Raw genomic sequence first — 26,266 nt, forward strand, 5'->3', positions numbered from 1 at the left:
ATCTGGTGTTTTACTTTGTTTGTGCAACCAAAGTCTGTGTCATGTTGTGCGAAAACCTCTGGCATTGCATTGAGTTTTTGCGTGATTCTGTTCTTCCATGGAACTGGAGAGTCTGCAAAGTTTAGGTTTAACTGAGCAGGTTTGTTTGACTCTGAGTTCTGAGACCCCTTGTACTTTTGGATCTGACAGGCAGAAACCATTTCTTGGATAGCATGGATCTCAGGAATGACAATGTTGTGCTTGCTTTCGTTGCGCCGGACCACGGGAAGTTTTTGAGAAGGTTTGTCAGGAAGGGTAAGTAAACAGTTAGTGACTAGAACACCACCTGGCAAAGAGGATGTGGAGGGTGACTCAACTACAACCCACTTATCCGGTGTTTTGATGTTTACATTGACTAACCCTTCTAAGACTTGACTTTGACCTGCTGGAATGATTTCAGACTCTTTACCTGGTAACTTGACCAAACCAAGGGTACTTTTCTCTTTCTGCTTTTGTCTTTGCTGTAACACACTGAGCAAATGAAGTTAATGGGGCTTAGACGATGCAGCCTCTAAATAAGGCATTATCTGTCTTTATTTCACCAATACTTTAAGAAGAATGAATGAACGAACGCATACTATAGCTCCGTTAGCTCATAGATGCTGTTATGTGGCTACTTGCAGCTATAGGAGAGCTAACGGAAGGATTTCTACACAGGCACTCTACTGGGACCACTTCATCCACACGCCCCCCTGCAGCACAGTTTATTTACTCCGTGCTCTGTGACAGTCGGCTAACTTCACACAGAGTTTGCTGCTGATAGTTTTGTGCAACATGGCAGGATATTTATCAAATTTTGGCAACGTGAATGACGACTTTGAGTAAGATGGACGTTCTTACCGGAGTGAATAAACTGTTCCACTTTAATCCCCCACGGGTGCAACTCCAGTGTAACATGTCCCCTTTGCACATTACACATATTGTTCTCATTTACTTATGTTATTTTATGTTACCTTTATTCTATTTAGTACTTTCCCTCTTGTTCATAACTGTTGCACAGCAGTATCCCTCGGGATAAATAAAGCTTCTTGAATCTTCTCATTAACACCTTTTACAGCAAACGTGTAACGGATCAGATCGGTCCTGGATGATGCATTCCCATATTAACGCTCTCCTTGGAATATTCGCTCCGATTTCAATCGGGTCTTTAATGAAAGGGCACACCATTGTTTCCCAAACAGCTGATTGGCCAGTGGGTGGAGCCTTTTATTAGATTCAGATCAATCCTGAAAGCTACCCTGACCTGGGGCAGATTTGCCATTAAGAGTAAGTTACCATGGTAACCTAGCTTGCTAAGAATGAATCCTGCTTCGTGGTACCAGAAAGTCAGGGTTAACCCTGAAGTTACCTCATTAAGCAGGCAATCCTGCTTCGTGGTACAAGCCTCTGGTAAGGACCCGATACCTTTTTATTCTTTAACTGAAAGAGGCTTTTTCATATGCGACTTACAGCAAGTCCTCTCTGAACTTTGGTGGCTTCCCATCACATTTCTGCACACAAAACGAAATGCATCACTATCAAATTAATACTGAAAGCAAAGGGAAACAAGAGAGATAAAACCCTCTCCACTCACAATCTTAGTCACATTTAGCTAGAATTTGATCGCATCTTTCTGCAGTTTGTGGCTCTTACATTTACACAATACCAAGGATTCAAGGACCCTATTACCACACAATGATCACTTTATTTGTCCATTGCACTTTACTCTAAGCACAGTTTCAGAGAACCATAAAATGAGTCCAAACACAAAACAATGGAACATTTACTCTTTTTAATGGTTAAAAAAATACTTCTTTGCGCAAAGAGAAAAAAGTAAGTCCCTATTTGCTGAGCAAACAAGAACCAAAATAATGGTGACCTCCAAAAGACAGATGGAGCAAGACAAAATGAGGTAAACTGCAAAATGTACAATTAATCATGCCCCAAATTCACAACAATAATAACAATAATAATAATAATAATAATAATGACAATAATAATAATAATAATAATAATAATCAATACAGCTAGAAAAAAAACTCAAATCTGAAAATATGCAACAAGAAAAGATACAGACCTATCATACAAGGCATATCTTGCCCATCAGGCTTGACCGGTGTGCTCTAACTTAACCCGGCTTCTGTACACTCTGAAGCTGCCCAGTCATGGCGCCGATGCTTTACAGACAGCAGTTCTACGGTTCACGGGGACTTGAACACACTATCTGACCACCAGACATGACACACAGAGTTTTGAGGGTCCAATGCAATCATCATGGCAAAAGGCACCACAGCCTTGGCACATGATCATGGCTTTGAGGCGGCATGAGCACTTGAGTGCCACCTCCTCAGCTGTACTATCAGTAAAGGCCTGAATGCTGAGGGTAGTATGGCTGGAAGCCAAGCGGGGGCGCAACTGGAGTACACCATCAGTCATCCCCCGGGAGAAACCACTGTTGTCCATCATTGAAACATTAGCTGTGTAACTAACTCCTCCAACACTTGCTCCTTGTTTAGGAAGTTTTCCATACAGCTGGAAGGGGAGGGAGGAAGCAGAGGAGGAAGGTGAAGGAGAAGAGGAGGAGGGAGAGCTGGATGAATAGGGAGCTTTGCTGTGCTCTTTTTTTGCTATCCTTGCTAAAGTCATCTCCATATTGAGGAGTCCCTCCATTGCCCCTCCGCTCAGGTATCCATCCATGGAGTTCCCAGGTTCCTTTTTGGTAACACTAATGGGTAAAGTGAGGGCAGATTTGGCCAGAGCCTGGCAAGAGGGTCGTGCACCAATTTCATTCTTTACTGTGTGTGTGGGAGACAGCTGCTGTTGGTGAGAGTAGGGGAGCAGAGACTGTGGGGGCCGCAGGTTAATCTTTATAGTTGTCACCCCCTCTGTGGGACAGGGATCTGCATGAGTAGGAGAGGGGCCATTAGGTATGGTCCGGTGGTCTAACTGGAACCTGTCTGGAGTGCCTTCCTGTGTTGGTTGATGACCACGAGACGCTTTAATAACTACAGATCCCACAGTATTTGGAGAGCCATCCGACTTACTTTTGGATGACAAAGAAGTGGAGGAGGAGGGTGGCACAGAGGTAATGACTGGGACAGCCCCAGGGGCCTGCTGGGACTGAGATGTAGCCGAGGCCTCCACCAGACAGGAGACAGGGTGGCCTGTTGGTAACTTGTTAAGGATTTGTGAGACCAAGGTCAGGTCTGGGCTCGGAGACTGGACTGAGACATCAGGCCTATTGCGCATCCCTAGGTTCTTTGTTGTTGGCGGTCTAGGTTGAGGTCCTGGCAATCGGCTAATCTCAAGCCGACTGGCAGAGTGTGACGGCAGAACTTTCTCAAGGGGCAGGCTGCCCTGTAGGAGCTGAGTGACTAAAGGGTTGTTGGCCTCCACACTGGACACAGGTCTTGCTGAGCTGGACGGTTTTTTGGAGACAGCTGAAGCATGTGGGTGAGTGACAGAGGGCTTTAAAGCTCCACAACACTCCTCTTCGGCAGAGTTTAGTCTGGAGGTTCTACAGTCATCTCCAAGCTCCATTTTCAGCATAACATTCTTGTCTCTTAGGCCTTGTGGAAGAGTAGTCTGATGAGAGTTGTGGTCCTGGGAATGGGGGTGTTGCGGTTGAGGCAAACCATTAGGAAAGCAAGGCTGAATGACTGTCTGACCTTGGCGGTTAGACACGTGGGTCTGGATGACTGGCTGCTGGTTCTGAGGAGGAGGACTACAGATGACCAATTGGCCACTGCGCTGGGTGTTCAGTTGGGAGCACCAGTCCCGATCAGGATACTGCCGCTGCTCATCCTCCTGACTCTCGTTCTCACAGTCTGAAGCTGTTTCTGTTGAGTCACTGTGTGTGCCAGCCTCGTCATCTTTCTCTCTCATCTCCTCATGTTGGGGAGAGGACATACCTTTTTGCCGTATTGCCGAGTTAGAGAAAGCCTCCTGGAGGTCCACATGATGAGAACCATGTTGGATAACACCACCCAGTCCAACTTCCTTCCCTTTTTCCTGCTCTTTAGCCTGACAAGAACTTGCCAGTGTTTGAATAACATCCACACCTTTGGCCCCAAACCTTGGAAGGGAATCTGGTATTGAAGTTTGGGTCAATGAAGGCTTTTCACAATCTTTGTCTGCCATCTCTGAGGAAGGAGCAGAAGACTCAGTCAGCTGATTTTCCCTGACTGACTGGATGACAGATGACACAGATAAAGTGTCATGCTCTGGAGAGAGTGAGCAAGCCCTGTCCGTGGTACCACTGGAGGAGCTCTGTACAGTGGCTGATGTATCTTCCATTTCCTCTTCAACCTTTGGCACCCTGGCTGGCCCCTCTTGAGGAGGACTTAGGGTCTGTGGGGACTCCAAAGATACTGAAGTTGAAGTATTGGACAATGAAGGTGAAGAGCGAGATATGGGATCTACATTGAGAAGCTGTAATTGTGTTCCAGACGAATTAGCGTCTGAAGACGATCCCTTCTCCTCCATTCTACTACTTCCCCTTCTTCCATCTCCTCCTCCCCCTCCTCCTCCTCCTCCTCCTCCTGCTCCTCCGGGCTCGATAGGTCCTGGATGCTCTCGCGCTCGTCGTCCATTGCTGCTATCCGATAACCCAGTAGCAGGCCGCAGCCTGACACTGGCCGGCGATGTCCCGTCGACAGAGGCTGCAACAGCAGCAGCGGCCTCGCGCTGGGCACGGGCTTGCTGGGCACGGGCTTTGATGTCTGCCAGGGTCCGCGCACCCCCCGTCCCCGTCCGCCGCGAGCCCTCGCCGGGGGGCACAATCCGTGGACAGATCTGGTAGGTGGGGTGCCCTTTGACCCAGGGAGGTTTGATTCTGGATAGTTGAATCTAAGACAGAGACAAAGGCCAGCACGTCAATATTTGACTGGATAATTTTTAAGGTGTCAACTTAAGGGGCCTTAGTTTATGCAACAAAGTCTTACCCGGATAGGTGGCACCTTGGGTTCTTCGATTGTCGGCTGCGGCTTCTCTGCACAGACACCGTCAATTGTGGTACGAAAGGACTGACGGTCATCGAGTCGCGGCCGTTTTTCGGGGAAGCTAGAAAGAGCCCCTGTCTCATCTTGCCTCCTCTTCTGCTCCTTAAGCTGGGTGCTGAGCACAGATGTGGTGGCTGGGCTGGCAGATGGACTGCTCTCACGGCTGCTGGTGGCAGTCCCACCAGTGATGGAGGTGACCACAGAGGCAGTGTCATCCAGAGGATCCGCGGGAATTGTAGCACTGGATGATGCCGAAGAGGATGAAGAAGAATCCAGACCTGCTGCAAAAGGTCCTTGTCTATCAGGTGAAGAGGGTGAGGAAGCAGGTGAGGAGGCAGACGAAGAGGAAGCAGAAGAGGAGGAGGATGGAGAGGTAGTGGAAGCCAGTACAGGTGCAGCTTCCTTAGGGAGCAAATGGGCAGCAACTTCTGGCTCTTCATTTGCACTAGTGGAGGCTGGGCTGGGGCTGGGACTTGGAGCAGGAGTGGGGTCCGGCAATGCGACTGCCTCCGGAGTGGGAGAGGGCTTTGGCTCACTAGAGGCACTCTCAACTGGGAGCTCCACACCACAGTCAGCCTGAAGCACTATCTCCCCATGAACCACTGTGTTGTTGCATGTGGGGGACTCAACAGGGACTGCTGCTGTTTCTTGAATAGCAGTGGCCTCAGCTGCTTCTGTGGACTGCAGGGCTGGTGTGGCCTTACAGAGGGTCCGGCGGGCTCTGCGACGCAGGTCAGCCCTTGTGCGTCTTCTCATCCTGCCATCTCTCCTTCTGCGACCCACGCTGCGTCTTTTTGGGGCACCACTTGCCACCACAGCAACATCACTTTCAAGCACGCTGCCTGCAACTTCACTGGCTTCGCTCATGGTAAGCTTTAGCGATTCCTCCCGTGTTAGGCCAGACCTGTAGATAGACGAGGTAAGTTTCAGTACATTGTTGATGTCACGGTGGATACGAATTATGCAGAGAGTTGTTCACAAAATGTACAACATAATGTTTCTTCAAAATAATACAAGTGTTAACTTATGTCATTAGGGTTCAAGTCTACTATAAAGTAAATAATACACATAGCAAAATATCACACCACTACTACAAATAAAACGTTCAAATGAAACCAATTGACTCTTACTTCTGACCATGGTACTCCTCAAAAAACTTCTCTTTCCATGCTTCTATTTTCTTCTCTTTCTCCATTTCCTGTCGGAAACGCACTTGCATCTCATGGGTGAACTCACCTATAAAAGGTTAAAAACATCATAAGGCTTAATGAAAGTAGTTCCCCAAATCATTTTTCAATACGAACTTGAATTAGCTGCCCTCCATTTGCTAAATGACAGTCTGGTGTTAAATTGTAGAAATATTTCAGGACTGTGCCATCTGTCCAGAGTAGGACATTATCCCCATTTGGACCCTGAATGGAGTGATTCATGCAGAGGTGCTTTCCCGTTAAATAGATTTACTTTTTCTTTTTAATGCCATGTAAATAGTGTTATAGGATTGTTATGTTGTCTTTTTACACATTTGCCCTACTACAATAAGCTCATGTAAATAAGACCAGATTATGGTTCTTGACAGCTGGCGAATTACTTAAGGTTAACTAAAACAGGCTTACTTGATTTTAAGTAGAAAAAAAACTTTTTTCCCCATTATGCTTTGTTGCCTCTTTTCACCCTCTGTCTAAAATGCTTTTTATTGGTCAACCGACTGTAACCCATGCTTCTTCAATTCCAGCTTTAGCCTCTAAACTTAGCTTCTTAACTTAGCTGATAACGCGTTTTCCATCACCTTCTTCAAAGAACACTTCAAGTTTCTTTTTGTCTTGCTGTCACTTGCTCATCTCTGATAGTTAACAACACAAATATGTCAGGTCTCGTTTGATGCCAAGTCTTAGTAAAATCTAGCAGTTTGCCCATGATTGATTAATAAACTTACCTTCAGCTAGCCTTTCTTTCCAGCTCTGGGAGGCATGGGTGAAGAATTCATTGTTGAGAGCTGAACTACTCAGCCTGGCCATACCATCAGGTCCAATCTACAAGGAGAGAGGGCACAGAGTTCAAATAAAAGCACAACAATAAATACACGTGAGGGAAAGAGCAGTCTGTAATTCATACCAAATTACCTTAAAAAGGTCAAAGCACACCCTGTCAGCTTTTCAGTGTGTGTGATTAAGCAGAGCGTCACAGAATTACACAAAACGAGTTAGCAGTTTGTACAAATTGCACAATGGGCAGTATTGTATCCTACTTCAAACTAAAACTTAGAACTTCAGATTAACATTTCAAAATAAGGAAGAGCAATAAAACTCTGATGCACTAAAGGTCCAAAATAATGGAAACCTACAACGGAGATGAAATAGAACAACATAAAACAACGTACCTGCCGGTCGACCTCTGGCAGAAGCTGCAGCAGTTGCTGCTGTGAGTGCGAGGGGAAGGCTGAGAAGGTCCGCACATTGATGAGGGCTCTGATGTTGGTGTTGACAAGAATGGAACCAGGTGTTTCAAAGTCTACGTCCACTCCTCCTCGACTCCTCTTCATAGGCCCTGCCACAACAAACACAAGCATCCATCCATCTGTGCATCTCTCATATCATATACAGATCTATGTATATGAAACATTTTTATTTTATACTTCCAACAGAAAAAAAAAGGCCAATATATAACATCTATGGCAGAAAAAAATTTTTTAGATGACAATTTATTTAGATGGTGGAAAACAACATTCAAATACATTTCTGTTAGTTTCAACCAGCCATTTCTGAACAAGTGAATGAACATAATGATGAAACTCAAATAGTTGCAGATGTATGATAATGTAGTAATTGTGGCAGGCCTATTCTTGAGCTGACTGTTTTGAATTGGCATTCTGTTAATAAGAAATTAATTGAAACTGAATAGCTTTGCTGAGGCTGGTTCACAGGGTACTGGCAGTAAGTTGTGTTTTGGCGTTATGTAAACCTCTTCCTTTTTCGAAACATTATCTTGCTAAATTAGTTTAGTTAAGCATATGGCTATGTTAATGCTACCTGTGATGGTGCTGGGCACACATGTATGACATTATAAAGTAGTTTTTTTGTTTATACAGGATTATTCCAGGTTGTTTATTGTGCTTTTTTTATGCTCTCCATGCCCAGTCCATGAACGTCTGGCTGGGACTTACTTTGGGATGTGTGCACACAAGAAGGCAGCCTAAAGCCTCAAGCTGATGTGAAATGCCTCATCAATCACCTGGTTTGAGCAAACTAAAGTCTCTTTTCAAACCTGGACTGACGAAGGACTGGTGCGCCTTCGATTCACATTGTTTCTCATGTTAAATTTCCAAAACGAACAAATGTAAATCAGGTGCGAATAAGTATTTAGTTAGCCTTCTGTCTATACTTTATAATTATTTAGTTATTCATCATTAAAAAAAAAAAGTACTATCTGCTTAGAAAATAATGAGAGGACTGCGAACAACCGAAATGAGCCAGAGCACTCGACCGAGAACATGGGAGATCAACAGGGACCTTCAAAGCTGATTTAAACAAGTGTCTCTCAGCCAAGAGATTCCCATGGCTCTGGAGATCCAGGCTCTTCAGCTAGCTTTAAAGTCAGGAAGTAGAGAGCCATGGGAGCCCAAGGGTAGCCAAGCCAGCTCTTCAGAGTGCTCAGCCAAGAATTTGTGAGCAAGCTGGCTGGGAGGAGGGAGATATGTAGGTCTACATGAAATACGTTCATCTGCTCACCGAGAACAGTTTGGCGAAAGTTGACGTCCTTCGAAAGATATTTAGATAACTCGCGATCAGCGTATATCCATGTAACGGAGTGAACGGGGCTTAGACGATGCAGCCTCTAAATAAGGCATTATCTGTCTTTATTTCACCAATACTTTAAGAAGAATGAATGAACGAACATGTACTATAGCTCTGTTAGCTCATAGCTGCTGTTATGTGGCTACTTCCAGCTATAGGAGAGCTAACGGAGGGATTTCTACACAGGCACTCTACTGGGAAGGACGCCGGCTTTCACCAAATTGTTCTCAGTGAGTAGATGAACGTATTTCATGCCAGAAATAAGGTCCAGGTTTAAAAATACCGGAGTTCCATTCTAATGGTGATTCTGTGAGACGAGGCTGTGGTTATAAAATCAGGATTTTATTAGAGCAGAGCGACAGCCTGGAAATGCTTTAGTGACCACCAGTTGATACGTAGTCTTAATGGGCTGATTTTCAGTCCCAGTTTCTGACAAAGGAAACAGAAAAATATGGGAATGAGAACAGCTTTATGGGGAATTCAGCTGGATTAATAAACACCTTACTGTTTTTACTGAAAGATGCAGAAAGATGGAAGTTTGGATCATGAACAGAGCAGCTGGGACCATCTGAGTGTTTCCATGAAGGATAGATTTGATCCTCACCTGTATTATCTGGGTATGTTGGTCTTGTTTTGACAATCTCAATTTAATACAATCTCAGTCAGATAAACGTGTTTACATGCATGTTAAAAGTCAAGATTTTGGTCAGACTCATTTTTCTAATGTAATATCAATGTTCTGAATAGCTGAAGCAAGAATTGCTGAGGAATACATTGCTTTTTTAATTTTTTTTTTATAGGTATCAGTATCTGCCACGGTGAGACTGTTCCAAAGTCTTACTTTAACAAGACTCGGTTACACACGGACATGATGGTGAGAAAGTGGAGCTATCTGGTGGGTCATTTTTACCTGAGGGGACATGCTCTCCATTCACTTTGAGAGGAGTGAGGACAACACGAGGCATCATGACAGCTTTCTTCCTCTGTCTTCCTGACTGTGGAAACAGAAAATGGAGGTATGGGTAGGTGCACACAGAAACTGCACTTCCTACACATGTAACAGTACATGCAACTGTTTCAAAGCTTTTCATTTTCATTTTATTGTGTTATTTGCAGTTTGTCTGCAAGACACGGTTTCAACATTTTATGAAACCCCAGACAATCTGAATCACTTTTTTTTCCAAAATAGAATATTGGCATATTCAAGGTCCATTAAGATATTAATTTGTAATTACTGTCTGCTCTCCTGTACCCAAAAACATTCAGGTGTCACTCCAAAACCAAGGGACAAAACGGGAATTTAGTTTTCAGTTCAACACAAGGAGTTACACATTTTACATTCAACCACAAAACAATAATTGTGCTGAATTATTCTAAAAGCCTTAACTGTAGAACACATCATTTCAGCTCCTCGGGTGATGCTGACCTGTCTGGAGCGGCTCAGTCTGGTCTGGGTGTGTTGGGTTTGCTGTGTTTCTGTGCGTCCCTGCTGTCCTGCTGCTCTGCTTAGGCGGGTCTGAGGCTGGCTGCTGGGGGTCTGCAGCTCCGTGGAGCAGGAGGCACTGGATGAACTCTCATCCACTGATGCTGTAAGGCAGGGGAAACAAATGTAGTCATGCAAAGGAGGTGAACAATGGTGAGCCCTTTCTGATGGTGATAGCAGCATTAAGTGACAAAATAAAACTTTCCACAGACAACACGATGCTTAATGAAGCCACATAGTGAGAGGACACCTCTGTTTGAGAGGCTCACCACCTCAGCTTAAAGGGGAACTTTGTTTTTTTTTTTGGAATTGGTGAAATAAAGACAGATGATGCCTTATTTAGAGGCTGCATCGTCCCTGCCCTGTTCACTCAATTATATCGATATACGCCTATAGTGAGTTATCTAAATATCTTCTGAAGGACACAGACTTTCACCAAACTGTTCTTGGTGAGTAGATGTATTTCACGCCAGAAATAAGGTCTAGGTTAAAAAATACCGGAGTTCCCCTTTAACACTCTCCTTGGGGAACTTTCACACTTTGCAGCTACCTTTGCTCACTGTAAAGGAGCTTCTCTAAGACATGGTGCGGTTCAGTGTAGCTTTCTTTTTTTATTTCTACTGAATGAAGTACCACATGACTGATACTGACACCTGTTAGTTTTCCAACCAGGCCAAACCGATTCTGCAAGATGAAATGGGAACACTGCAAAGCTCTGATTGGTTAGAGAGGATCATTCCTTGTGGACACGATCAACATCTCTACAGCAAACACACACTGACACACTTTCATAAAGTAACATAAAAGTCCAGCATACTATTAGAATATTCATCACCTGATATGTCATTCCATTTTTGTGATCTCTACCAAAAGATATTCATACCTGTCACAAACTGCAATAACTCCAGTAAGAAGATTTCTGTTCATGGGTGGCACCATCAGACCAAGAAACCCTTATTCCTAATTACTTACAAGTTCTGTCTGGCTCACTGGAATAAATATGCAGAAAGATATTGATTGCTGCATGTGGGCATGGTCTATCAATTTTTATATGCTAATGAATGCATCTGGATATTTAACGTGAGCTACAACCACAGACATTATATGTTCGACATGCTTCACTAACCTGGGTGAGATCCCAGCTGGACAATATGATTTAATTATTGATCCATCTTGATCACGTTATAGAATTTGTTTATGCAGTGTATGTTTTTAGGTATATTCATGTTTTACAGTTTACATTTACATTACACATCCTCTCATAAGCAACACAATGTCTTCATACTTCCTGTCAAACTCACATCCTAATCAGCTGCCAGGCTACTGCATTCATTCGACAGACTGCAGTTAAGCCCATTATACTTGGTCAAATTTGCTCTACTTTTCTCCACATCCATATTTGGAGTGCCTGCAAGCACATGAGCTCTTCCTCCTCTCTGCCTGCAGCAGGGATGTGAAGCCTGAAGCTGTTGGATGTTTTGCTAGGTGCTCTCTTAAGATGTCTTTCAAAAGGCTCAAATGTTGCAACAGAAGCATTAAAGGGCAACAGTAACTCCATAAGCTTTGCATTCATTCAGTGCACACCTGTGTATAGAGGGAGATATTTGATAATACCTTAAATCCAAAGTAAGTAAGAACCTCAAATGTTTGGGAGGACAGAGCTTCACTTGCAGCCTCAGTACCACCCGTTTTCACTTACTGCCCCCTTCATGCAGTCGACCCGCTTACCTTTGGTTTAGCTCAAACAGGATTCATTGTAATAAATGGGTTCGTATTTTTCTACATGATGGTTAGAGCCATTGGCTGTTGGTGCATTTGCCCAATCTAACCCTCCACTGCTGTGCACAGTAACGTGACTGCAGCCATTCACACTTACAGATAGACACAAAAAGTTAACATATACTTTACTGGGCTTGACCAAGTAATGTTACAAATTTCATCAACAGAGGGTTGCTTCATTCATTCACCGCTTGCAGCACACTCAGTTGCCACCGATAGAATAACAGAAAGCAGAGCAGCGTGAAAGCAGCTATAGTTTATCTAACCTGAATCCGGCTCATTGCAGCTGCAAATGGGCTCATTTCCTTGATTTAAAACACAACGCACAAGTCTCTGCTAACAGCCAAGTTTTTAGGGGAATAACATGGGCAAGGAGATGGGTGTCAGGTCCAATGATATCCTTCCAACGACTTGAAATGGACAAAATCATCTGAGAATATGGTCTGCATCAATCAAAATGGTCTCAAATTAAAAAGCTGAACCAGAAAACTGTGCCTTGTGTAAGTTCAGGCAGTCAAGAACTCAAGCAGGTCACAAGGTCTTGCTGATCAATCCTGGCGGTTCTAATAAGGGACATCATCATCAAAGCAGCGACACATGAACTGATGTTCATGGTTCAGTGACAGCTGAGGGTGAAGCATTCTGCAGCTGAAGGAGACACCTGATGCACCACCAGTCTAATTCAGGAGATGAGAGGTTCATGACTGAAAGAGGAAAACATAGTCTTCTAACCCTTTTCCGTGATGGAATCTAAAAATATGAGGAGAGCTGGCCCGCTTAAGCAGCCCGTTTCCCTTTTTTTTGTTCATCCCAGGTTTGGCAGCCCCAGCAGACTGCTGGCTAGAACAGTGCCACCACAGTGTCCTAGGGAATGTGTAGCAGCGTCCTGCACATGGCAAAGGACCGCAGGCTCCTCAGTGGGGACAAACAACATTTGCCCCCATTACACAGGTCATGCTGTTTATCCAATCCAGTTTACTGTTGAGGTGAATGCTCTACAACTGGGACTGTAGCGATACACTAACCTCACGATATTCAGCCAAAGATTCGATACACTTCCATCATTTTCTGAAAGTTTTTAAAGGGACAGACAATAAGAAACAAAGGACCGTGTCACAAACGTGTCTTCAGCGCACGCAGACTCATGTTTATGTTGTGAATTGTCGACAGCAGATCCATGTCCTGCATCAAAGTATTCTTAAATAGCAGCACGCACGTTGTCACTAGCGGCGCCCATATTTTAAAAACATGTAAACCACGTCCTTCCGGTTAAAAGCATGAAAGAACATTTTCTTCCCTCTAAATATCTGATTATAAACCAGATTAAAGAAGTGTCTTAAAATGATTCATAGGTTTTATCCCTGTAAGTTATTTCTACGCAGATACAAAAAGGACACTAACGTGGACTGCTCACTCTGCACACAATCTGAAGAAGATCTGTCATTTGTTCTGGTCCTTTTTCATATGTTTCCCAGAAAATGTTATCTGGTTTCTCTCTTACATATGTAAACGTAGTGTTTGGGTTCCTCTCCTATCCTGCGAACAACAAAGATCAATATTACATCATCAACCTGCTTGTTTTACTTGCTAAATACCATATAGACAAATCCAAATTCTCCAATCACAAACCATCTTTTTTCATTTTTGAGAAGGAGCTCAAACTATACATTACTACAATCCAACACTATTAACAGGAAAGCCATCAAAACCACTGAGCTATGCACTTTATATAACATTTTTATTAACTAATTTACCACTGTTTTGTATGTGACCCCCTGGCATTATGTTGTGTTATATTATGTTAATGTTCTGTGTTTAGTCTAATAGTAACGTCTGACTTTTCAATAAGGTTTGGTTAAAAAAAAATTTTATAAAAAAAACAACCAATAGTCGCGACTGAAAAATCTATACTTTATCGGGAAATAAAATATCGATATATATATTGCAGTATGGATAAAATTGCTCAGCCCTTTCTACACCCTCAGATGCTAAGAGCTGAAGCATAGATCACCTCCCACCCTTCACTACTGTAGGATATTTGAACCAGGCCGATTCAACAACATGTACTTTTTTGCACAGCGTTTATTATGCATGTGGCTTACCAAACTTTTTATCAGATGCGAAATAAAAGGTCCAGTGGTGGCAATGGTGATGGTCAAACACATACTGGAAGTGTGGCCTGTTTTTTTTTAACTCACATGTGCAGTTCACGGGATTAAGACAGTGTGTCCCATTCCTCCCTGGGAGTGGATTGAGGTTAGGCTCATTGCCCTAAAACACTGCTGGACTGACCTATATTATTGGGCGTAAGAGATCACTAATGCATGGTGCAGTGTTACCATCATTGTCTATGATCGCAGCTACGATGGTCTCTGTGGAGTCGCAGCTCTCCTGCTCATTGGTTTCATTGGAGTCCATTGGGGCCACAGCTGACTCGGTCACTTGGGTGCTGCTGCTTGAGGTTGGAAGTGCAGCACTTCCAGCTGGCTCTGATGGTGCCTCTGGTTCTGAGGTTGCTTTTGTCCACTGGAGGGCATTCTTCTACAAAGAAAAAATTGAAAAAAAGAACAGAGTTGAGACAGCCCTTCTCTAAAAACAGTATTATTAAGAGATGTGATGCACATCTGCATGGAAAAGTCAATGTTATTATTTGGTGGACATGTAGAACATCATCAATAATTTCAGCCACCTCTTGCTGGTCATCTTTAGTCTTCATCCACAGATATGCATATGTGGACATGCTTAGTATTGCAGAATAACTGAACTCTAAAGCTGTAATGTACTGAAAATTAGTACACTGCTACTTAAAAAACTGCAGGCAGCAGCCAAGATTTTCTGACCCATGCAACCAGGCTGTTTACCTTCAGTAATTTGGTCAGAATTTATGACTTCAGTACCTTAAGAGTGAAAAGGCTCATTCGTCCAGGGAGCTTAAAGAAGATACTGTTCTTGACTCGGTCTCCCCTCACTTGGGAGTGAAGCATGGTGACCAGGCAGGCCAAAGGAGCTGTACCACTGTACAAACACACACAAACACACAGAATTACAGCTCATGCAACTGAGAACGGGGTGTGAAACAAAGCCCAAAGGGCATACAACTATCAACCTTGATTTGGTGGAGGAATATCAGGATAATAGTAATAATAATAATAATGATGATGATAAAAGCACAGCACTTTTCTTAACAATGTTATAAGAAGGGATCAGGCGAGTCAGAGTTGAGCTTTCTCAAAAGGGAAAGTATTCCGGAGGAATTTTAAGGGCAAAGAGTTCCAAAAGATGGGAGCTCAAATAGAGAAAGCCCAATATATTTCTGTTACAAACCGTGAACTGGAAACAGTTATCAGGGCAAAATCTGAGGATTTTGACTGAAGAGAATAAACCAGGTCAATAAATTCAAGAGCTGTTTTATACTCACGGTGGAGATAATTGGCTAGATGCAGATGCACAGATGTGCAGTCCTGCAACATTTAATAACAATATGTCTTGATCAGATGCTAACTGACTGAATGTTAGCTTGAGCCATGAGGGGGCTGACAACCACGAATCACATGGCAACAATGTCAAAGTGCAAAAACCATAGAGTAAAGCAGCACAAGTAAGAAGACTCAGACAACACCTGCACATGGCAATCTTCATTAATCAAGAGTTAGATCCATTTCAGTACACAGCAGGTCTTTTCCTTCTGTCTTTGCCACAGCAGAGTAGAGCTAAAGCACCAACAACAGCAAGACATCAGACCAAGAGCACTCTAATAAGAGTAGCAACACTATCCTCAGCAAAAACATGACTGAGATTTACCATGAGATGCCTGATTACAGGCTTGAGTGAATTGTGGAAATGCCCAGCACTGGAATACAAATCCTGAAGATACCTGAGCTTTCCAAAAACATCCCCCAGTAAGGACAATGTGAGGGGAGAAATAATTAACCAGTAGTTTGTTAGTTTGCTTGACTCTGCAAGAAGTTCCTCCAGTCAAACATAGCTGAAAAAGAAGTCAGGAGGCCTCAGTAGTTGTATGGATCATCGTGAGCCTGTACTTTAACACACTACACTGACTTAAAGTAAACAACACAAAAATAAAACATGTTCATCAAACCGTCAAGAATTCAGTCAACTGCTTCAATCATAAGCCTAATGATAGTCACCTAATCGCCAGAATTGTCATGAATTTAATCTGGATCCAACCTTGAGATCATTTCATTGCTCTGCCCCTTGGAAATTGTGATTTCTTTTCATGAAAACTGTATGGTGCAGCTTCGAGAAATTATTTTGAACAGATCAACCGGGCCTTATGTGTGATAACAGGTCCTGTCTAAAGCAGGCAGATTTCACCAGAACAAGCCAGAATCTCATATTTCAGACTGGATTATGATCGTATAATGCTTTTCCCTCTGGCAGGCCTAAGTTAAGGAACTGCTGACTATTTCTTCCACTTATTTTGTGCTGTTGACCAGTGTTGATGGTCACTGTTTATCAGCCCAAGTGCCTCAGCTCCTTCATTAGAAGCATCTTCTTTGAGATCACTTCTCCATCCTAACAAGTGCGCTGCTCAGTCTGACATTACACTATGGCTCTAATTCATGACTCCTCGCTCAAGCTTCACCCATATCTGGGTGAGGGGGGGCAATCCCATTCAAAGATTGTCAATTTACAGTTACTATGACAACAGGGAATGCCGATGGATTTGGGTAAAGTACTGAGCAAACCTTATAAATTCACAGGAGAAAAGAATAAGTGGAGAAAAGAAGACGCCTACCTTCTGTCAGTCGGCAGCAAGTCAAGTCGTTCATGGAGGAGAAAAAAGACATTAGCCATGAACGCACTGATCGACAGCTGTATCTTATGTATCATTGTTCTGACTGCAGGTGTGTGTCTCACCGCATTTCCTTCAGCCCCTTGGTCTGGATGACATGGAGGATTTGTTTGGGAGTCATGGGTGCATCAGAGAAGTTCTCCAAAACCTGAAAAACATGATGTTTGAAGCATAAAATCAAACACAAAACCCCCGAGTGAACAACAAACAATTCTTCATGTAGACTTAGGGCGCTTTCACACCATGATAGTCCCGGGGACTCAGGCGGGGAATGCAGAAGAGTTTCACACCTTCATTTGGCAAAAACCCTAGCCACAACCAACTGCGAAATATAAACCTCCTCACTATTCCACATTTTCCAGCATTCTCCTTTTGTCCACCTCTGCTTCTTGGGATGCTGCACTGCGTCACTTCCTGCCTTTGGTTTGCTGGATAGTCCCGTTGGCATTTCCCACTGTAAGCACACCGTAGCATGGTTCACTTACAAGCAGAAAGCGAAGTTTTCAGCCGGAGCAGAGTTCGCCTGCTGTTTGCCTGGTCAACACCAGAGTTTGGAAGGGCTTTCACACCTGCCCAAGTGTAGCAAACTACCCGAGGAAACCAACTCTGCTCTGTTTAAAGTATATCTGGTGTGTAAGCGCCCTCAAATTTTTTCCGTGACTTCTTTATGCATCAAGTCATGTTTGAAAGTACAGAATGGAGGGGTGAAGTTGATCCGACACAGATACTACTGTGAGGCTGAAACAGAAGCAAAATGGTCCCGCTTCACATGTGCGGCCAACGCAGAACTCACCACTCTGACCAACAGCGCTGTGGTCAACCAGCAGAATCCTCAATGCAAGCTTCATGTGTGGAAGGATGCAGCGATGCAGGACTGATCTGCCTTTGTCTGGCATGTGTGAATTTCAGGGAGGAACAGCAGCAGGTTAACAAGGACGTCATTTTTATAGGGTGCAGTGGATACGGCTGTGTCCAATAGGATTCAGAGAGTTGGACCAGATTCTTTGTACACTGCATGCCAAAAAGACTAGAAAAATAACTGCATTACACTACCAAACCATACTGCTTGTTTAGCTTAAATCAATCAATCAGTCAACATTGCTTCGAAATAGAGGTATGGACCTGGGAAGCTGTGATGAAAGTACAGCTGTTGGTTTTCCTGAAACCGTCTTTCTAAACCCAAAATCAGAACCACATGGTACCAAACTACTGTCTTTACTCCAGCCTGGTCAAAGTTGTAATAAGATTATTGCAACATAAACCGTGGAGTGTGGCCCGATGACATCAGTAAACCAGAAAGCATTGCACATGTACAGTAACGAAAGAGTGCTAAACTTTCAGGATTTTGAAATACCTGAAATATTTCATGCACTTTTAACAATGAGTTTCAGTCAGAGAAGACCATTATGACACCTTATGGCCTATTTATTAGCTGGGACTCCTTTCAAATAAGACAGACAACACAGCTGTCCTTTCATTTTTGCAACACCTTTCTTTCACTGTGCTTTTCTCATAAGTGTCAACTCAAAAGTCTGACCTAAACAAACCAGAGCATGTAGTTCCTGAGCCCTCTTTAATAACCATGGTCCTAACCTGACCACAGCTCAACGCCACCAGTTACTGCCCTGCAGCCAACCGCTCAGCTGTATCAGTGCGTTTTCAGAAACAAAGTGCAGCTTGTTACCGCTGACAACAGCTTCTCACGATTCCGCTCCTGTCCTGTGAAACCTTTTTGTTTCTGCTCGGTTGTTGGATCTAATGAAGGTAAACACGGCGTTAACGTCTCCTCTCCTCTCCACAACTCAGTTACAAGCTAACCTAGCTGTTAGCGTTGCTTACGGTAATGTGCATCATAGATCTTCAACATTTCAACGATTCCAACCAAGACAGGCGTTATATCCATTTTCCACGTTTACGAGGCTCATGTATACTCATGGGTTCTTACACCATCCGGACAAATCTGTTGTGTCGTTTGGGTTACTCAGGTCGATCAAATAGTAATAGGCGTAAGCTAGCTAGCAGCTAGCTGCCTAGCAAACAAAGAGCTCAAATCAGCATCAGTGGCTATCGTGCTAGCAAGCGTCAGCGTGTTACATTACGACGCGCATTGTGCGAAAAAGATACATTGTAGTTGTAAAATGTACCCTCTCAGCTACATTTACATCCAACAAAATCTGTCCGTTAGCTCGGTCCACCGTCCTTTTCATATCGTTGAGCCTTTGATAGCTAGCTAATATGATAGCAGAACCCAGTTTGTGGTCGTGAGGAGAATGTCCAAACACACCAACACATTTCGACCCGTTACTTCGCATCAAGTCATACAAGATTTGCATGCAGCTAATTCACAGAAGAAATAAATGCTTACCATGCGAGCCGCCTCAGCCCAAGTCCGCTCCTTCTTTCTCTTTTGTTTGTCCTTCATTTCCTCTGCGGTGCTGTCTGCGGATAGTCTGCTGCTGTGTGTCTACAAAGCAACCCCAATACGATGGCGGTTTAGCTGCTGAGCAAAATGGCTAACTATGTTTTAAGTTAGCTATGAAGACCTACAACCAGGCGTTCCTTTTAGCCCTGGATAACGCTATTGTGTTTCTTCCAGTTGTCGCTGGTGTGTCTGCTGCATAAACTAAAGTCGCTGTACACACATATCGTCTCTCTGGGAGCAGGGCTAGCTGTGGTGCTGCTGCAGGACGAGACACTCTGGAATGCAACAACCAGGTCAGAGGTCAAACCCTCCGCAGGAATGCAACTAGGCCAGCCAAACCTTCCGCCTGCAAATAGTTCCTCTGAACAGATGTTGCGTATAAATAATGTCTGATAAGACAACATAGCAGTTTATACAGACCTTTCCATTTAGCCATACAGAAATGAAACGTGTGTTCATCACACAACAGAGGGATTTACTCGTTAATGAGAACAGAAAAATCAAAAGTCTGACAATGTTTCTTTTCCAAACACTGAATCTGTTTCTAAATTTCCCATGACAAAAATTAGAACATATAATTTTATACACATATACAAATTATATCAGTAATACAATAAACACATCTAAATGCCTCAACATTTAGAATGTTTTTTTTTGCTAGAACATTGTAAGTAGTTTGATCATTTACATTTATTTGTTTTATAAAAGACTTGGGCCAGAACTTATTTCTTTGTTGTTTTTCTTCTAAATACAAAGAAACACGAAAATAGTATTTTTGTTCCAACAAGGAGCTATTAGCTGTTAACTTGGCATATCTCAGCATGGTGTGCAGTGTGTCCTCCAGACCTCAACATTATTGAAGCAGTGTGGGATCATCTGACAGAGAACGGAACAAAAGGCAGCAAACATCCAAAGAAGAGCTTTGGGATGTCCTTCAAGAAGCCTGGAGAACTATTCCTGAAGACTCCTTAAAGAAATGACAGATAGCTAGTCTCAGAGGGTTCAGGCTGTGTTGGAGAATAAAGGAGCTCAGACCAGATATTCACTTTAAAGCTGCTGAGATTCAGATTTAGATTCATGTTTGACATATGTTTTGATATATTGTGCAACTATTTCCTGTTTTCTAAGAAATATAGAAAGAAATGAGGAGTGAAGCAGGGTTTCTGCACAAAACATTTTTTTTTATTTCTTGATTTTTTTTATCTATAAACCTATGTACATGTAAACAGTTTCAAGTTCAAGACTCTACTTTACACAACAATAAGTTCCTTATTGCACAGAAGAATAAACTTCTCAAGGACACACGCTGTTACAACGTATGTATTGTACCTGGGTTCATCTGAAAATTATGAAAATAAATGGTTTAGATGTGAAACATTAAAAACACTTTTTGAGATTTTACTTTCTTCTTTCTAGCTGGTTATAGTCTTGAAGTATTAACCAGGGTTTTTCTTTTTCATGGTAGGGGAACACACTGCATTTCATGTTATTTTGTACATGCAAACACTATTGCAATGCTTTCATCATTAGAAGTTGGAAAACACTGTGTGTCTGACTATTTTAGAGACCCAAAAATAAGTAGGTGTTGTAATGAACAGAATGGTACTCACTTACTGTTGATGCACAGAGCTGCCATGTTGGTTTTGTAGTCAGGGTATGTGAGGTCTCTCCCACTATTCGAATCAGAAATTTCAGAGATTTCAGATGGCTATTAAGTTCATTTATTCATACTTGGAACTCTGAAAATCCAACTTCGGAGTTAACTCTCTCAGGGAGTGAATGTAGCATCAGTGGTTGAGACCTTGTGTGAATCTTTCTGGAGGAAAGAAGAGGAGCATTTTCATTTTTCAGAAGACATGCAATCTTCTCACATCTGCCTCTGGATAGATTGACATGTTTCAGTTATTGATCTGAACAACTTGCCAAGTGTTTATTGTTTTGCTTTTCTTTCCTTTTCCTCTCTTCCTGTCATCCCGCCTCAAACAAGCAGAGAGGTAGATGGATAAAGTAGTTTTTTCAAGTGTACTACGAGTATGCTTGTTTTATATTAAAACTGAGGCAGTATACTTGAAGTGTACTTTTTACATATTATATTTTAAAGTATATACTTAAGAGTAGTATTGTGACATATACTTGGCTTATCCCGAAAAGTAATAAGAAAAGTCTAAGACTAAGTACATTAATACTAAGACTTACACTTGTACTTTAATACTGAAGCTTATACTTATACTTTAGTATACTTTCTACTTTTTTTCTGCCACAAAGTTCTAATACTTAGTTTATCTTAATCTAAGCACAGAATAAGGTCAAGTTGTTGACTCAGCAAAGAAGGACTTGATTTCATAGAGGCTCTTTGTTTTTGAAATGCCCAGCTTTATGATTTAAGCAGGTATTTGTGAATACACTGTATGGTATCTTTTAAAATGTTAGATAAACATCTTAATCTTGTGTAAAATAGTGTAGTGGTAAGATTGCCACCTTTCATGAGGGTGACCTGGGTTCAAATTCCCGGCATCAAAAGTACTCTTTCCAGTATGGGTCCTTAGGCAAGACCCCTTTACCCTACCAGTGTAAACTGAATAATTGCTATAGTAAGTGTAAGTTGCTATGGATAAAAGCATTAACATAAATAGGATCTTACAAGTAATATGCTAGGCAAACTTACAAGTATGCTTAAGTCATAAAAGCAAAAAAAAAATTTGTTTCGTTTTAGTAATGCTATGTTCATTAAAATATACTTAAAGTATACTTCAATAAACTAAAATGTGGACTGATAGTATATACCTAGTACACTAATAGTATATAGATGAGTGTACTCGTTTTATACTTGAAAGTGTACTTTTGTACAATGACCTTATTATGTATACTTAAAGTATACTTTTATAAACTTAAAAATGTTCCAATTTAGTCCAAAGAAGTATTGAATTAGTATACTTTCTAGTACACTACAAGTACATGGTCCGTAGTATACGGAAATTTACTTTGGAAATTTACTGAAAATTAACTTCAAATATACTACTTTTTGCTTAGGGTATCCTCTCTGTGTCTGATTCTGCTGCAGGCATTTTCCTGTTAAAAGAGCAATTATCTTCCCACTGTTGCCAAATGCTACCTTGTTGGAATAGTGGTGTTACTCCCTCTATGAAGTGTCTTAAGATTATTTTTTGTTGTTAATCCACACTACATAAACCCAGAATGGACCAAATCTTTCCCAGCACAGTATTATAACCGTTGATAGCATGATAACCTATTTGGAGAACATGAAAAATAGCACAAAAATAAACAGATAAACACATAGACCATAACCACTCCTGCATCCACTTCGTTATCCTCTCTTTAGTCTCATTCCTTTAATTTCGATCATGTCTTCTAATTTTGTTGTCTTTGTTATTACCTTTCAATAACAGATATAAGTCATTAGCCACTGGATAAAAGTCATTGTGAAGAGTTATTGCTGTGGGATGACCTCATATACTGTTCTTTGTTTGAGCTCAGTGGAAAATCTCAATAAGATACTCACAATATGATGGCGTTGCTGCAAGTTGCTGCCACTGTGTTGTGGTGTATTGTAGAATATTTCAGCACCTGTTCTGTGCTCCAGAAAAGGATGAATTGATGGTGTAGGATCCAAATGCAGACACAGAAGGCAGGCATGGCAAACAAAACGTAAGCTTACGTTTGAACTGATTTGACATAACAAAAAGTCCAACACAGATCCAAAAGAGGCAGCACACAAATAGCGCAAAGATACAGGTGAGCAAAATGATTCTTTGGGAATCAGGGAAGACAATCAGACACTTGACACAGGAGGAAGGGTAAGGTACCTGAAACAAGAGGGAAGTTCGTGATATCAAAATAAAACAGGAAATGACGAGACAAGACATGAATCAAATCTAAATCGTGACACAAATGGCACACAGGGACTGGCCCCATGGAAGAGAAGAATCCTGACGAAGTAACAGAGCCACACTTGTCAACAGTGCCATTGATGGAATGCTAGAGCTGGACAAATGAAATTGAAATATTTGGATTTTGACAACTGGTAAGAGCTGGTGCATGACTGGGCTAGGATTACAACTCAAACAGAGAATAACAATTGCATGATTATAATGATTGGACTCAGAACTTTAATGGGAGAAGAAACGGAAGAGGGAGAAACAAGCAAGATGTGTATGTTTATGTATTTAGCAGACGCTTTTATCCAAAGCGACTTACAAATGAGGATATAACATTACAGCTAACATCAAAGATAACAATAAGCTACATAGAAGGAAAACCACTAGTCAGGCTCTGTCGGAGGTGACAGGGATGACAGTGTAGAAACAGAGTGAAGGCATACAGGGAAGTACAGAAAGAGAAAGTGCAGTGGGGGGGTGGGGAAGTACAGCGTAAGGGCGAGGGTAGGAGATACTCTCTGAAGAGATGGGTCTTCAAGAGTTTGTTGAAGACAAATAGGGACACCCCTGTTCTGGTACACGCTTGGTAGGTCATTCCACCATTGCGGAACAACACATAAAAAGAGTCTGGATTGTCTTGAGCGTAGTGTAGGCACTGCTTGACGATAGTCCTTTGACAACTAGAGTGACAGAGTTGTTACATAAGCCTTTGAGAGAGCATTCAAGTAGATGGGAGCTGTTCCGTTAAGCACTTTGTAGGCTAACATCAGGGGCTTGAATTTGATGTGAGAGGCTAAGGGTAGCCAGTGGAGTTCAATGAACAGAGGGGTGACGTGTGTTCTTTTAGGCTGATTGAAGACCAGACGCATCTGGATCATCTTCAGAGGTTTCACAGCACAGGCTGGGAGACCAGTTAGAAGGGCATTGCAGTAGACAAGGCGGGAGATGACCATAGACTGCACCAGGAGCTCGGTGGCGTGTTGGGTTAGCTGGTCATCAATCATGACACCCAAGTTTCTAACTACCTTTGACTGAGCAAGAGATAGGGATTCAGTTTGGATGCAGATGCTGTGGTGTATGGTTGGTTTGGCTGGGAAGACAAGCAGTTCAGTTTTTGAGAGGTTTCGTTGGAGGTGATGGGCTTTCATCCTTGTTGCTATGTCAGAGAGACAGTCCGAGATTCGTGCTGAGACCGTGCAGTCGTCAGGTGGGAATGACAGATAGAGCTGGATATTGTCAGCACATCAGTGGGAGAAACATGAGAAGCCATGTGATTGGATGATAATGACCATTCCCACCAACTGTAAGCAACTCCAAAGATTTCTGGGTTTTGCAAATTACTATCATCGTTTCATTCGCAAGTACAGCATCATTGCTACAGCACAAACAAAGTTAACCTCCACCTTTCTGGACTCCTGAAGCTACCCAGGCTTTCCAGCAGCCCAATGACAGATTTGCCTCATCAACCATATGCAATCAGCCTAACCCTGACCAACAATTCATCCTGGAGGTGGATGCTTCTGAATCGGGTGTTGGAGCCATCTTGTCCCATAGGTCAGACTCTGAGGGAAAGCTGCATCCATGTGCCTTTTTCTCCCGACGACTATATATGGGGCTGGGTAGGTCTCCTGGGAGCCACCGCCACCGACTCAGATCCACAGCATCACAGCCTGCATCCTCCCCTCCTTCCTGGATTCCCTCCTGGACATTGTAAGGATAAACCAGCCATTACCTCTGGAATTATCATTATTTGGAACCTTTTTAATCATCTCTCTTCTCCCTCAGAGTACCGCCTTACCTGGATTCTCCCTATGGTCTACAACCACCTCCTCCGTTCAATAAACTCTATTAACTTTTATTCTCCCTGTTTCCAGTGTCTGCTCTTGGATCTGAGTTATTTTGAGGCAGTTAGCAACCTACCTGTGACAACACTACAGTAATGATTTGGCTACTGCACCATGATCCCTGAGACAAGTTGTTTATCTGTTGAGTTGTTCAGATCTGCAGATCTTAAGCTTTGCATCCGACATGGGTGACTTCAGTGCTGCTGCACAGGAAGAGCTGATCTTCCAAGCCTTCATCTGGGGCCTCCAACCTGAACCTGACTCAAAGAGCATCTCTGTCTGTACACCCCAAACACTTTGACCACTGCCCTGAGAGAAGCTGAATGTGTTGAGCTTGTCCTGGGAACAAAAGAGTACACCCATAGTGCAAGTCACAAAGTCTGTCACGCAGATTATAAGGGTGATGAAAAAGACCCGCTAAGCCACTGGCGCACCTCTGCAGCCCCCATGACAGGGTGCAAGGAGAGTTGCCAGCTCGTGAAGGGATGTTACCAGTACGAACAAGACCACATTGCCTGTCACTGCCCAGCACCAGTGCCAAGAGATTCAGCTCACCAGTCACCGTTAATCTAAGATGGGGTGGCACAGGGGGAGAACTGTCATCCAAGATGGCATCCACCTCCCCCTGCAAGCCATGACTAGGACTTGGCTGTCTGGGCCGAATTCATGAACTATACATGTACTGTGACATCAAGGGCATCCAATGCAGGGCCTGACCGGACACTGGGGTCACCATCTCGTTGATTCCTCCTAGGACTGCTGGGCCAAGACCACATGGTTGGAGACACATTGAGAGCCAGATCACACTGTCACTAAGGAACATGCAAATATCCTGGGGGACTCGTTCCAGTGACCGTTGCTTACCATTGTGTTCACCATTTGTTCTGGCTGGCCAACATACAAAAACCCTACATCAATGGACTGCACCTGTAAATAAATGGAGAGCAGTGTTTGACGTACATTGGTGCACCCTCTACCTGGACACCAAGCGTGTGAAGGACTGTGGCTCACCTCACTCGGCTTGCCTGACGATTCCTCCACCCCGTTGCCACAGATTGAGGGGTCTGCCGTGTCACTGTCGCAGAGTACAATTCAATGTAATCATAATGAAATCAAATCAAATTAATTAAATTCAAAATTAGTCCAATTCATGCATGCAGAGCCAATTTAAAAACAATTTCCAAGCTAAGGAAACCAACAGATTGCACCGAAAACTT

General features: G+C 42.9%; 1 protein-coding gene and 1 pseudogene across 1 annotated transcript; both read right to left on the reverse strand.

Moving 5' to 3' along the window:
• Positions 1–1,795: 1,795 nt before the first annotated feature.
• Positions 1,796–19,602, reverse strand: asxl1 (ASXL transcriptional regulator 1). The gene is made up of 12 exons (XM_072366328.1): positions 19,253–19,602; positions 16,953–17,035; positions 16,831–16,833; positions 14,969–15,086; positions 14,411–14,612; positions 10,236–10,396; positions 9,720–9,804; positions 7,396–7,562; positions 6,952–7,048; positions 6,149–6,254; positions 4,962–5,922; positions 1,796–4,866 (listed from the first exon to the last, which is right to left on the reverse strand). Exons 1-12 carry the CDS (start codon positions 19,307–19,309, stop codon positions 2,239–2,241), a joined length of 4,668 nt encoding a protein of 1,555 aa, XP_072222429.1. The 5' UTR covers positions 19,310–19,602; the 3' UTR covers positions 1,796–2,238.
• A 3,986-nt stretch (positions 19,603–23,588) lies between these two features.
• Positions 23,589–25,916, reverse strand: LOC140271919 (uncharacterized; annotated as a pseudogene).
• Between the last annotated feature and the right edge of the window lie 350 nt (positions 25,917–26,266).

This window comes from Leuresthes tenuis, unplaced genomic scaffold (genome assembly GCF_036924035.1).
Source record: "Leuresthes tenuis unplaced genomic scaffold, fLeuTen1.0.hap1 SCAF_16, whole genome shotgun sequence".
NCBI classification, from domain to species: Eukaryota; Metazoa; Chordata; class Actinopteri; order Atheriniformes; family Atherinopsidae; genus Leuresthes; species Leuresthes tenuis.

Bases quoted from the DNA above. Each gene is read 5' to 3' on its own strand.
- asxl1 (XM_072366328.1), bottom strand. From the start codon at position 19,309: ATGAAGGACAAACAAAAGAGAAAGAAGGAGCGGACTTGGGCTGAGGCG. The intron at 14,613-14,968 runs GTACTGAAGTCA...TTTTCTTTGTAG, and splicing joins TGAGCCTTTTCACTCTTAAG to AAGAATGCCCTCCAGTGGAC. The intron at 5,923-6,148 runs GTAAGAGTCAAT...GTCTATCTACAG, and splicing joins GAGGAGTACCATGGTCAGAA to GTCTGGCCTAACACGGGAGG.